Raw genomic sequence first — 12,304 nt, forward strand, 5'->3', positions numbered from 1 at the left:
AATCTAATTTTTTTGGCAGCTATAGTAAATGTTATCTGACAGAACAGCTAGCCCTGAAGTGTTGCATCAGTTTTCTTAGACAAACAGTTATCTGTTAGACTCCAAATAAAATATATAAAGAGATTAATAAGTACAACATTTAATACTTAGAAAGTTCTGGGCAAAACCAGTAACAGTCTTTTCTCAAAGTCCCAATGGTTGCAAACACAAGGACAGAAAGTCTTTGAAGTACCTACCACCTCAACACATAGCTGAGTTAGCAGTGCAAAAACTGGAAGACACGCCTTGAATCTCTAATTAAGGAAAAGCATACAGGGAGAAACAAAAAAATGAAAAATTCAGCAAGCTCTAAAAGTTCATGTTGGAAGTAATTGACTTAGAACAGCTCATCTCTGCTGATATATTGACTTATGGAGACTATCACAGCTCACCTACAGAAAAGGCAGTCATAGTTAAGCAGTAAATACAAAAGCCTTAGGTTCTGGAAAAATTACTTCTAAACGATAGAATGTAGATAGCACCACTGGGTTCTGCATCTTATTTGTCCTTTTAGATCCTGTGTTAGACAAACTATTACACTTCATTGTGTTCCAAGCAAGTTCAAGTGTAAAACAAAGATATTCATACTGGTCTGAAGCAGCAGCCTGACTGAAAGGTGCTCACTAGTCTGAGAGATGCTCTTGTCAAAAATGTTCTTAGATAAACAGAACACAAGTTCCCCCGACATGATGTATTTAGAGAACTCACTGAAAAAACCTGACCCTAGAGAGCTGCCATGGGGTTATTGCTTATGACCTTTTGAATGCTCTGGTTTAGGATTACTGGTTCTAGTGCTATTTTAATCAGTGTTATCTTCCAACATGGACTATTAATTTATTCAATAGATTAATAAAGCACTAAGATTATATTTTTCATTTCTTTTTCTCCTCTTCTGTGCAGCTTTTAATACCTATTTAGTACCTAGGAAATGCACAGGGGACACAGACAGATAATGTCTGGGCAGAAACCTATTGATGTTTCCGTGAGATTTCCTTCACTGAAAGGCAAAGCAGCTGAGCTTCTAGGAGGTATATTTTGCATTCCCTGGTACTAAGAAGCATAACACAAGATACAGAATACAAAGGGCTTGGAAATCTGGAATATCCACTTTAACTAATTTCAAGTTTAAATAGTCATTTGGTACCATTTCATTTCAAAGATCTTGTAAACATCCTAGGTTTACCTGATGAAACTGGAAGAGGATGATATTCATAAATACATCATAGGAAAAAAAAAGTAGTCCAAGGCTCAAGGACAGAAGATGGTACTATATGCTTTACTCAGGATCATCTTCACCTTAAATAACAGTGAAATAAATTGTCCATGTGACTCACCACTTCATCTTTGTCCTCAGGATTTAGCTGAGCAGAACTTCTTTCTTCTTCCTTTTTGACTGATCTCTCATATAGATCACTAACAATAAATGAAGGGTAGTATCTGTCCTTTAGGGTTTCATAAACATCTGCCTGAATTCTGTAGAATACTTCAATGCCTTTATTTCCCACGAGACTTTGCTGTATTTCTTTATAAAGGGCTTTTTCAACAGGTATTTCTCTGCTTTCCACAAAGAAATTCTGATAAATTTCACTCACCAATTGAGGTATTTCAGCCTAGGACGCAAGGAGGGAGAAGGAGGGAGAAGAGAATAATGGAAAAAATGTTAAAAATAACAGGATGACTCAGGATCCAGGTGCATAATCTGGAAGATGATCAAGCCAACATCACATCCAGATGGATGAGAACACATCTGTGAATCTTTTACTGAGATGAAGCACAATGCCTGCACACCAATGCTAAGCAGCCTATTTAAAAAGGTAAACATGGATGTTTGTCAAGTGAAGCAACAGCTATGCTCTAAAATGACCAGTGCTTCCAGACCCTCTGCTTTTAGAAGTGTGCTCCAAAAGGTGGTACTAAAAGGAAAAAAAGTGCCAGAGCAACAACATGTTCACCATTTTAAGTTCAGCATGTAGAGATCAGCTGTAGCAGCTCTCCTGGCTCCTGCTGGATAGGATCAGCTCACTTTATACATGACTACAGTTAATTTTTGGAGATGAAAAGCAAAAAAGGATAAAAGCACACCTGAGGAGACATTAACCAATACACAATTCCAGGTGTTTCCACCGAGCTCAGAACAGCACACAGGCTTCAACTTTGCAGTAATGAACAGGAAAGAGAAGAAGTAATGCAGTACAGGCCATGATCATCTCTCTCTCTAAACTGACTCAAATTAAAAAGGTTTTATCCACTCCCTTAGTTAGACACAATGTGTTTACATGCCTCATGTGACAATACCACAGCCACGTGTCTGCATGACATCATTTTTTGTAATCAAAGCTGCCCCTGTAGTGGCAGACGACCTTTACATGCCATGGAGCAAGAGCAGTACAGTATGTTAAAATCTAGTTAAAAAAATAGAAAGTCTTAAATACAGGTATTTTGCATATTATTTTGAAAGGAAGGAGAGAAATTGCAGCAGAGAGGTCATAAAATGATTTATATCCTTTTCCAATCATGAGCGTTTTACAAATCAAAACTGATTTATACAACTCTCTCCACAGTGCCTGACAAACGCTTTTCACAAACACTTTCTAGCCTGAATTGGTTGTTAGCCCTTTATTCAGATTGCTTACCCCTTACACTCCACAATTTGCCACTTTGTGTTACTTGTGCTTTCCAGTTGACTAGAATATTTGTACGTAGTGGAGTAATAAAATCACAGTGAATAAAAAGTTAACTGATACTTGATAATGAAACTCGTATCTCACACTAGGGTGAACCCTGGAGGTTTAAAACAGTTTCCCCCCAAAATCCACCCCACTGCTCACAGACAGCAAATTTCTCCTCTACATTCTTCCTCTGCACCATTGCTCCAGGATACTTCGTGCAAATTTTAAGTGTCATTTCCCATCCCTGTCTCAGGGTTCTCATTACTACTTTATTTTAGCACAAATGACAGTATAGCATTGTTTCTTCTCTAGCAGTAGGGTGGTATTCCCAGAGAAACTTAGATGCTTATTCAGCAACAGAACAGGGAAGGGGTCTTTTAAAGCAAAACAGCTATTTCAAAAGGATTTTAAAAACATATATATACATATGTTTGCAGTTTCAGATTGAATGGGCTATCTATAATTGGCAAGATAAGGAGTTTATCTACAGACTATCACAGAGTCATGCACCTTTTCAGTTTCACATGAGCTGACACAACTAAAGCCGATACACTACTGCAAGTTTTTTCTCAGGTGGCGGGGAAAATAAATACTACTTTGGCATATTAAATATGCTTTTTACAGGTCATGTTGCTACACAAAACAACAATAAACCATCATCACAGCAGTTTGCATTTTTTAACTGACATATAATCCTCAAACACTGACATGAAGTTCAAAAAACTAAAATGCTTAGCACCCCTCCTATGCTATAGCTGTTTTAAAAATACAAAGACACTTCCTAACAGCATGATCACAACAAGCAGAAATCCCCATCAGTGTACAAGCTGCATGGGCTTGCAGTTTCTTCCACCTTGTTAGCGTTCCTCAGATACTCCACAGCCTCCCAAAGACCAATCAAAGCCCTCTTGTCCATCCTTTCCATGTAGATTCGGAAGTGCTCTCGGTATGAAGGGCTGGCCAAAATTTCTTCAAACTGAAGAATCTGAAGGAAAAAAAAAAACAAAACAACACACACTAGTAAAACCTAGGAAAACAGCTAACTGTAGCTTCTCTCCATCCCTTACAGGGAAAATCTTTCCACGTGATGTGCCCACAGAGCACCATACATCCCACAAACATCTATACTAGATTCAAAAGTATAGACCTTCTACAGTAATAGTATTGCTCCATTAAAAAAAAATATATATATATATGAATTCTAACTATTTAGAAGATAAATGCATCTGTACTTCTGCCAGACAGAAAATGTTTGTACTTGTTTTTGTCCAGCAGGTAAGGCTGCATTTCAAAGGACTAAGATGGTATTTTAAGTCATTCATGAAACATTGTTGCCAAAAATTTAACTACTAATGTTGCTGCAAGCCAGAGGAGTCAAGCTGAAATCTCAGTAATCTACTTTTTGCTTGAAGCAAACAAAGAGTAACACCAGCAGTTTCCATGCCACAGGCCAGAGAGCTTTGAGATGTATCTCAATTATACCCATGGACACAGAGAAACATGGACAGTAGTTCTTTACCTTGGCAGCTCGGTCATTTGGCAGCCCATTCCCATTAACTGAGCGTTATTGAAAAGCATTTATCAGAAATGCAGCCAGGAAAGATTATGGGCTGTGATGTAATGCTCAGGACCCTTCCTGAGATATAAAAAGAGGGTGTATGCCAAGCAGGAAAGGAAATGAACCAGAGACTTCCGATACCCAAGCAGATGCTGCAGCCATTAATTTGCTGGATTATAAAACCATTATCACTTGCTCATTCTCTACTATTTTTGTGAACCCAGGCCTCTTTGAGGCAAACACCTGAAAACAAAACACCTGCCTGAAAAAATGAACAGATCTTCCCATGTTGAATAGAATTAACAACGCTGGCTTTCTTTGAAAAACAGAACCAATTTTCAAAACACCTCATCAAAACCAAACATCTCTTCCACTCCAACCTTTCAGTCTAGCAGCTGAACGTTTTCATGTAGCTCATCTGGTGCCATTGCTTATATCGTCAGGAACCCAAACACACCAGAGTGGTCTTGGTCTCTTGCTTTGTATCTCCTGGACACCAACCAACCCAGACCTTTTTCTTTGAAAAGTAAAGCAGTTCCTTAAGAGGTAAATGAATCTTAGCTTCCTATGACTTTGCATTTTATAGCAAAAATAATTTAGTACAGAGCAAGACATGAACTCCAACCAATTATTTCTCTAATATGGATTTTCTGATACATAATAATAATACAGTTCAGATCAAGCGTATCATACTTTTTCTCTGGGGAGACCGCCCATCTTCCTAAACCTAATACCTGTGAGAGGACCAACTAGTTATATTTAGGAAAAAGTGGTTTGCTGGACTAAAGCTGTATAAGAGGAAACCATACACATATGCATGTAGACGATCACTAGCACAAGTCATTTCCTTAATGAACTAAAGTAAAGAAGGTTCTTTAAAAACTGTAGTCAATCGTGTTTTGTCTGAAATGGTTTCCCTAAATTTTGGGCAGTGTTCAAGTAAATTGTGCTTCTCTCAGCTGAAATGCTCATTTTCATCTTCAACAGTCCTCAGTGACAGTCATGTGCCATTCCTTTCTTCATTCTTTACCATAACAATATCATCTGCACGTGGTCTCCTCCTGGTTTAAAGCTATCCAGGTATACAAACATAAGAGCTTCTGCCTTTCATAGCTCATTCTGTAATCCTCCTCAAGGAGCAGAGAAGAGAGAGGCTTGCTGAAGCAAGGCTTATTACAGAAATGGTGATTAGACTGTCAAAGAGAAGAATGCAGATGACAATTCAAAGGCCAGTCTGTGGCTAAGCCTCATTGTTGTGCATGATCATATTCTCTATTCTATCATTTTGTCAAGGCAAATGATTTAAAACACAAGTGGAAGAGGGTCTTCCTGCCTCCTGAACAGAGATCATCACCATCTCTGGGACTGTCAGCTCCACAAATGATAGCAGAGGCAATAAATCACAATGTGGAGCATGCACCATCACTTCTCGAGTGAGAGGTCACCTTGGTCTCTATGCCTTTATCACCCAAGGTAACTCCACCCAGACTGCCAGCAAGGAGGGTTGTTGGGGATTGAAATAATTTACTTGTAGAATATTAGAATTAATTCTGTAATCACTTAAAATTAGGTTGGATCAAAACTTGTTGTACTTTGGCTGACATGAGTAGCTGGATTTACTGAAGCCTTCATCCACAAGCAGTGAACTTGTGCTGAACTTAAACTTAGAGACCTCTTCAGACCTATGTCTTGTGAAAAATAAGGTAGCCCCACCTGAAGCTGCATCCTCAAGGTAAGAAAAAGAATAACCAGACTGGAGACAGAAAAGGATCCAGTGAAGACCAAGACAACCCCGGGCCCCAATATGGATCGAACATTCATGTGAGGGGAGGGGAACAGACTGTACAGGTATAACTGCCTAGGGATTTTTTTTGTTCAAGGTCCCTCTCTGGAGGCACCCTGCTTGAGCTGAAACAAAGGAACTCGGTGACAGAACCAAGGATCCAAACTCTTCTTTATAGTCAAGGGCTAATATTGGATCCATCTGCACCTGGACTCCTCTCTTTGAGAAGGACTTTAGAAAGCAAGGGGGTCCAGTGGGAACCTCAGGACTCAGCAGGAGGGTTTTCCAGGATCCTTCTATAACAAGGGTGACTAACATGCCCTCCAAAAAATAATTGTTGGTATGTGCTGCTGCAGGGAGCAAGGCAATTGCAACCATCCCTCTTACCTCACACAGGTCCCCTTGCACAGGTGCCCCATGGTAATTAAGGTGGTGATGCTTAACAATGCTGTTACACAAACCTCCTAAGAGTTACCTTGCAAACTGAAGTACTTCAACAAAATAAATCGGTGGACAGAAAAGCTTATTTAAGCTTCTCTTGCAGAAATGAGACCTCAAACTTTTTTTAGGTTTATGTTTAAGGCTTGACTACCCTGGAATTATTGAATTTTATAGTACAGTATTTGTAACTGTAATGTAGTTTATTAAGACTCCAATGACAACAATGATGGGCAAAAGGTTTTTAGGTTTGAGTGGTAAGTTACCATAAGATGCCTGCAGTCCAGAAGTATTCTGTGGAGGACCCTTTATTCTGCAACCTAAAGAAAGAATGAGATTCTGCAGTATTTTGTAATCCTCAGCAAAAAATCATTTTATGACTCAGTATCACCATGGATTAGAGTACACAGCTCTAAGCTATGCTGGCACATACACACATGCATTAGGGCATGTGTACACCCTCTAATCTAATATACAGTTAGCAGACAATCTTATAATTATCAGCCTCAACAACAACCCTTCAAGTCCTCCTAACTCAAGAAAAGCTTCCTGGTTCAGAAAAAAACAGCAGCTCTGCCACTGCTACATCAGTTTCTTACTCCAACAGGAAAATAACTAATACACTGCAGCTGGTCAAAGGCTCTGCCACAGACTGGGGAGGGATTAGTTTGGTGTTTGTTTATTTGTGTTTTTCCCCACCTCCCCCCCCCAAGTGCTTTAACCAGCATCCCTGGCACACGCACACAGAGCAGCCCTGTTCCTCACCCTACAAAGCAGAGACTTGGCAAGTCCCTAAAGATAATCACAGCCTCCCTCTGGAGAGGAACATAAACCGAGCACACCATTTGGAAGAGCCTGTGTCAGCACCAGACACAGCACAGGTGCACCGTACTACCTTTCTTTGCACCACACCAGGCTTCCATTTGCTACAACCACACTGGCCTACAACAGGTAACCACAATAAAGCTGGTAACAGCACTGCAGATCAACAGTGGGGTGAACAGAATTTGGGCCAGTAATGGAGCTTTTCTGCTGGAAAGATGGCACACAGACTGCAGGACTCCTGTTTTCATTTGTTTGGATTTTCTTCTTTTTTGTAGAAGACAGGAATAAGAGGAATGAAAAAAAAAAAAAAAAAACTGGAAACGTGCCTTTTTCAAAGCTGCACTTTAAAAACCATTAAGTAATGCTGTGTCTGTACACCAACTAAAATTAAAGCTGCTTTGTTTGTGTGTTTTTCAAAAAGAGGCAAGTCATTAGAAGGCTATCTGTCATACACAGCAGTAGCTGAACCAATTGATTAGTTACCTATCAGGAAGTATCTGTACATGAGGGACCTGGTTATTTTCCTGTAACCATAACAGTGCCTTTTTCAAAGCTGCATTTTAAAAACCATTAAGTAATGCTGTGTCTGTACACCAACTAAAATTAAAGCTGCTTTGTTTGTGTGTTTTTCAAAAAGAGGCAAGTCATTAGAAGGCTATCTGTCATACACAGCAGTAGCTGAACCAATTGATTAGTTACCTATCAGGAAGTATCTGTACATGAGGGACCTGGTTATTTTACTGCATATACATTAATGGAAAAATCCCAGCCTTGGGACTCACGTGGTCATGAACATACTTCTGTCACAAGACACCCCATCTTCAGGCAACAGAGGAACAACAACTGAAACTCACTTCCTTTACATCCCCAAGTTCTGTACAGGAGGCACCCTGACATAACCTGATCTCGTAACGTGAAGCTCAGAAATCACAGTGAAAATCCGATCAGTCACCAGTTAAATCACCATCTGGCCACAGATGTGGTTGAAGCAAGATCTTCTGCAGGAGTTTCAATTTAGTCTTCATTATAGGATTATGAACATGAGTTGCCTGTGGCTCAAAATACACTCAGGTGGTTTCCCTGCTATTTCACAGCTAGTCAAGGATCTGATCTCCAGAGCATCTCCTGCCACCCATGGTTCAAAACCAGCTGTGCTAAGGAGATGCTGTGACAGCATTTCTCCAATCTCACAGATGTGGTGATGTGGCAATTGTGCTGAACACAGCAGATCAAACAAATCATTTGCTGGATAGACACAGACAACAGGAACTCAATTAATTACCGCAGTACTAGGCAGGTATAGTTTCTATGAAAAAGAACTAAAACTGCACTGACCCTAAGTAGACAAGAAGAGATGCTTTATATATTGCACTAATTCAAACTGCATTTTCTCTGGAAGCAAATCTAACACCCATGGCAGAGTATTAATCAGTATCAGAGCTAATGACAGAATTCAGATTGATAGAGTAGCTGTGGTTTGTTTGCTTATAAACATTTGATTATAATTTACACATTCAGGATTTCCCTAGAGAACCTGGATTCAGGATAATGAGGCAAGTGAAACATGTAGTCTATACAGTCCCTTGACCTTTATGTATTTATCAAAACCAAAACTAACAGTTTTATAATTAGCTTCTCCTGGGGTGGGGGGGAAGTACATCAAAGCACAATTTTTATTTCCCAGATGTGCAAGAGAAAAACACTGAGAGCTCCAAATAATCCATCTCCCCATCTAAGCTACATGATCAGAACATGCATTAAAGACTTTTACCAGCAATGCTATTAGTCCCCTACTATTGCAGAAAAGTGAGAGTTCCCTGTAGGATGCAGAAGTGAAACCAAAATACAAGTTTAGGTCACTAGTCAATTTGTTCTTTGTTCAACTAGTACCAAAAAAATCCCCAGTTAATAATATATTAAAGCTTCTGTGCTATGCTTACATGAAATAGTAACTCAAAACACTGTAAGTAAACGTCCATTTCTGACCTACTTCATGCAAGTTGAAGAAAGGAAGGCAGGCAAACTTCCAGTTTCTTCCACACAAGCTATTTATTCTGCAGGTTAAGTGCTAGCTTAATAGAAAAGCTGGCACAGTTGACTCTAAAGAAAAATTACAGCCCACCAGCAGTGACAAACCAACATTACCTTATCTACTAAATCCCAAACAACGCCTTTCTCTTTCACTGAGAAACAGGGCAGAGTGTTCAGTCAATATTGCCCACGTAGGAGGGGCTGGTATCCAAAATAGCACTGGCTGCCTTGAAATAAGAACCCAGACTGCAGCTAGTACAGTACAGGAAGAGGATGGGAGGAAACAGCATTGAAGAGAGAAGTGGAGCTGCCCCAGATCCCATTGTTTGCAACATCACAACAACAAATGCCTGTGCAAGGAGGCTTTATTCCTGTTAACAATACCATTAACTCTACACGGAACTGCTTAAAGGGTGTGTTTGCAAGGTATAAAGCTGGGTCAGCAGCTCTCACCAAAAATCCATCAGGTTATAAAACATGCAACATTAACAACAAGAATTTCTTTGATTTTAATTACAATAATACTATATTTTACTGTATTTCTGACCAATCCCTGCCCCTACCCAGTGCAGGTTCACCATCTGACCCCATTCCTGAATAATCTTATGTCACCATGTATCCACCCCAGAAATTACGCAACAACTCAGCAGGCACCAAAAGTGGCATCGGTGGCTCACGCAGTGCTGCCACATGCTTCCCTCTTTCCTTTTCTCCTTGGCACATCTTGCTACACCCAACTTCAGGAAACAGATCAGGACTGCCTTGGCACAATCTATAACACACCATCGGAAATCACACTTTAAGGACAAGTGGCTGGTAGGGAACTGTTCTCTTTCAGACCTTACTCAAGAAAGATAAAGCACAAGTAGTAAAAACTATTTCTGCCTCATGCAACTTTTTTTTTTTTCATGTGCCACTAAGCTACCATTATTATAAGAAAATAATGAAAATTAAAGATCCATGCACAAAGAGATAACTTCTCTTCTACCTACATGAAAAAGATAAAAGACTTGTTTCTAATTTGAACGCATTAATTATTGTGCTTTGCCCAAAGGTGACAGAGTAGATTACTCAAAGATGTCACTAAACTTATTAAGGTTTAGCAAGGATAAGCAACCATTATTTTATTTTTGTAGATGCTGGCTAATAACACAATAGTTTTTTCAAACCCAGACCATAGTGATGTTGAAAACTGGCATTCAATCAACAGCTTTACCAGAGTTCTTCTGCAATGACTGTCCTCAGTTTTGTCAATAGCCTTCCACAAGTAAATGTTTGCTTTAGAATAACTTTGTATTTGCAAAACCCACAGTAAATATAACAAAGGTCTAGGAAACACTGCACATGTGTTGGCAACCTTTTCTGTGAGAGCAAGTTGCTACTTTCAGAAAGACCACTACTTTGTCCTCTTGAACTCCCTACATGCATTATGTCTGAGAAATCACACATGCTTAGGATCCACTCGATCCTTTATGAAGTTTCACACTTAGCAATACTCCAAGCTGAGTGACCAGTATGTCTTTTCAGGTACTTCAGTAATCTTTTCCCAAGGTAAATAAACAATATGGCAATTAGTTTGTACTTGACTCCTGAGGGAAGGGAGAGATTAATGATAGTGAGGCTAACACGATCCAGTGCTAACACGTTTAGAATGACCTTCAGACAATGTATGTGCTGTTCAATTAGTACCTTTTGACTCTGAGGGCCATCGCCTTCATCAGAAATGCCATCTTCTTGCTGATCATAAGCAGGTCCTCCCAGGAGCCTTATTCTCTTCTCACATTGCTTCTTTGCCACCGTCAGCTGATTAATATACCTCTTCACATTTCGAGCCCTCAGTAAGTCAGCTTTCATTGCCGCAGTTTCTCTTCCTTTTGAGTCTAAGAATAAAGCAAATCAGAGAGTCTTACAACATGAAAACATCACTGCACCGCTGTCTCTGTGACCTGCCTCATCAAAGCTTTTGCCATTCAGGTATCAGCTGTGCACATGAACAAAGATACTGGAAAGGTTGTATTTGAAACACGATTTTGAGACATCCCCCAATCATAGCTCAAGAATGTATATAGAACAGTTCAGAAAAAAAAAAAAAAAAAAACCAACAAAAAACAAACCAAACTTATTTAACTGTCCAGTGAAATCTGAGCCCTCCAGCTCTCTTTCCATAACCTGTTGCAGGACACAGGCCCCAGATTTGTACTACAGGATGTACGTTTATCAGATGGCATTAGGAAGTTACCTACAGCCACAGTGCACAATGGGAGCTGATGACTTACACACCTTCCTGAACATAACATTGAGTACCTAGAGTCATGAGGGAGTGGACTCAATCTCCCCCAGCCCTGCACAGCACATTTCCACACATCTCATTTGTGAATCCATATTTCTTGAGCAACACATCAAGCAGTATCTCCAGACAACAACACCAACCAAACCTCATTAAAAAATGGTCAGATGACAAAGAAAAAACAAATCCTATAATGACACACCAAGACTGTACTGTTAAGTAGTGAAGTAACATGAAGATGACAGTCAGTTGAATAAGACTTGGCAATAAATGATGTAATGTTTGTGTATTCTAAATTCCAGCCTCTTCAGCTAATTACCAGTGCCTAAAAAAAGCAGCAGATAAAGCAGATTAAAAAAATCCTATTGCACTGAAATCATTCCCGTATTACATCTGCAGGATGCAACTGATTCACATTTTTACACTGTTTTTAATTTTCCTCTTGTTCAACAGTAACACTCCTGCTTTTGCAGGCTACAACTAGAGCTCAGTAGCCAAGTACCTGACTCTGAATTAATTGATTGTTCAGGGATAAATAATTGAGATCTATTCTACTATGTTTTTGAAATACCAAATGCTAGTAAAATGATGTAGGTGAAAACAGCATTCCATTTTCAAAACAGTTGCTGGAAAGAAACAACATGCCAGATAGGTTTGTGAATGTATACACAGAA

At 39.5% G+C, this 12,304-nt stretch overlaps 1 protein-coding gene across 1 annotated transcript in view; it reads right to left on the reverse strand.

The window, feature by feature from the left end:
- SNX25 (sorting nexin 25) overlaps positions 1 to 11,223 on the reverse strand; it is a gene marked incomplete at its 5' end in the record, with an annotated part of 35,094 nt that extends 23,871 nt beyond the window's left edge. Inside the window, 3 exon segments of the mRNA XM_008935289.1 lie at positions 1,374 to 1,649; positions 3,562 to 3,693; positions 11,033 to 11,223. Of these exon segments, the coding sequence (XP_008933537.1) occupies positions 1,374 to 1,649; positions 3,562 to 3,693; positions 11,033 to 11,223 (599 nt within the window).
- Between the last annotated feature and the right edge of the window lie 1,081 nt (positions 11,224 to 12,304).

This window comes from Merops nubicus, unplaced genomic scaffold (assembly GCF_000691845.1).
Source record: "Merops nubicus isolate BGI_N331 unplaced genomic scaffold, ASM69184v1 scaffold11472, whole genome shotgun sequence".
In the NCBI taxonomy this organism is placed as follows: Eukaryota; Metazoa; Chordata; class Aves; order Coraciiformes; family Meropidae; genus Merops; species Merops nubicus.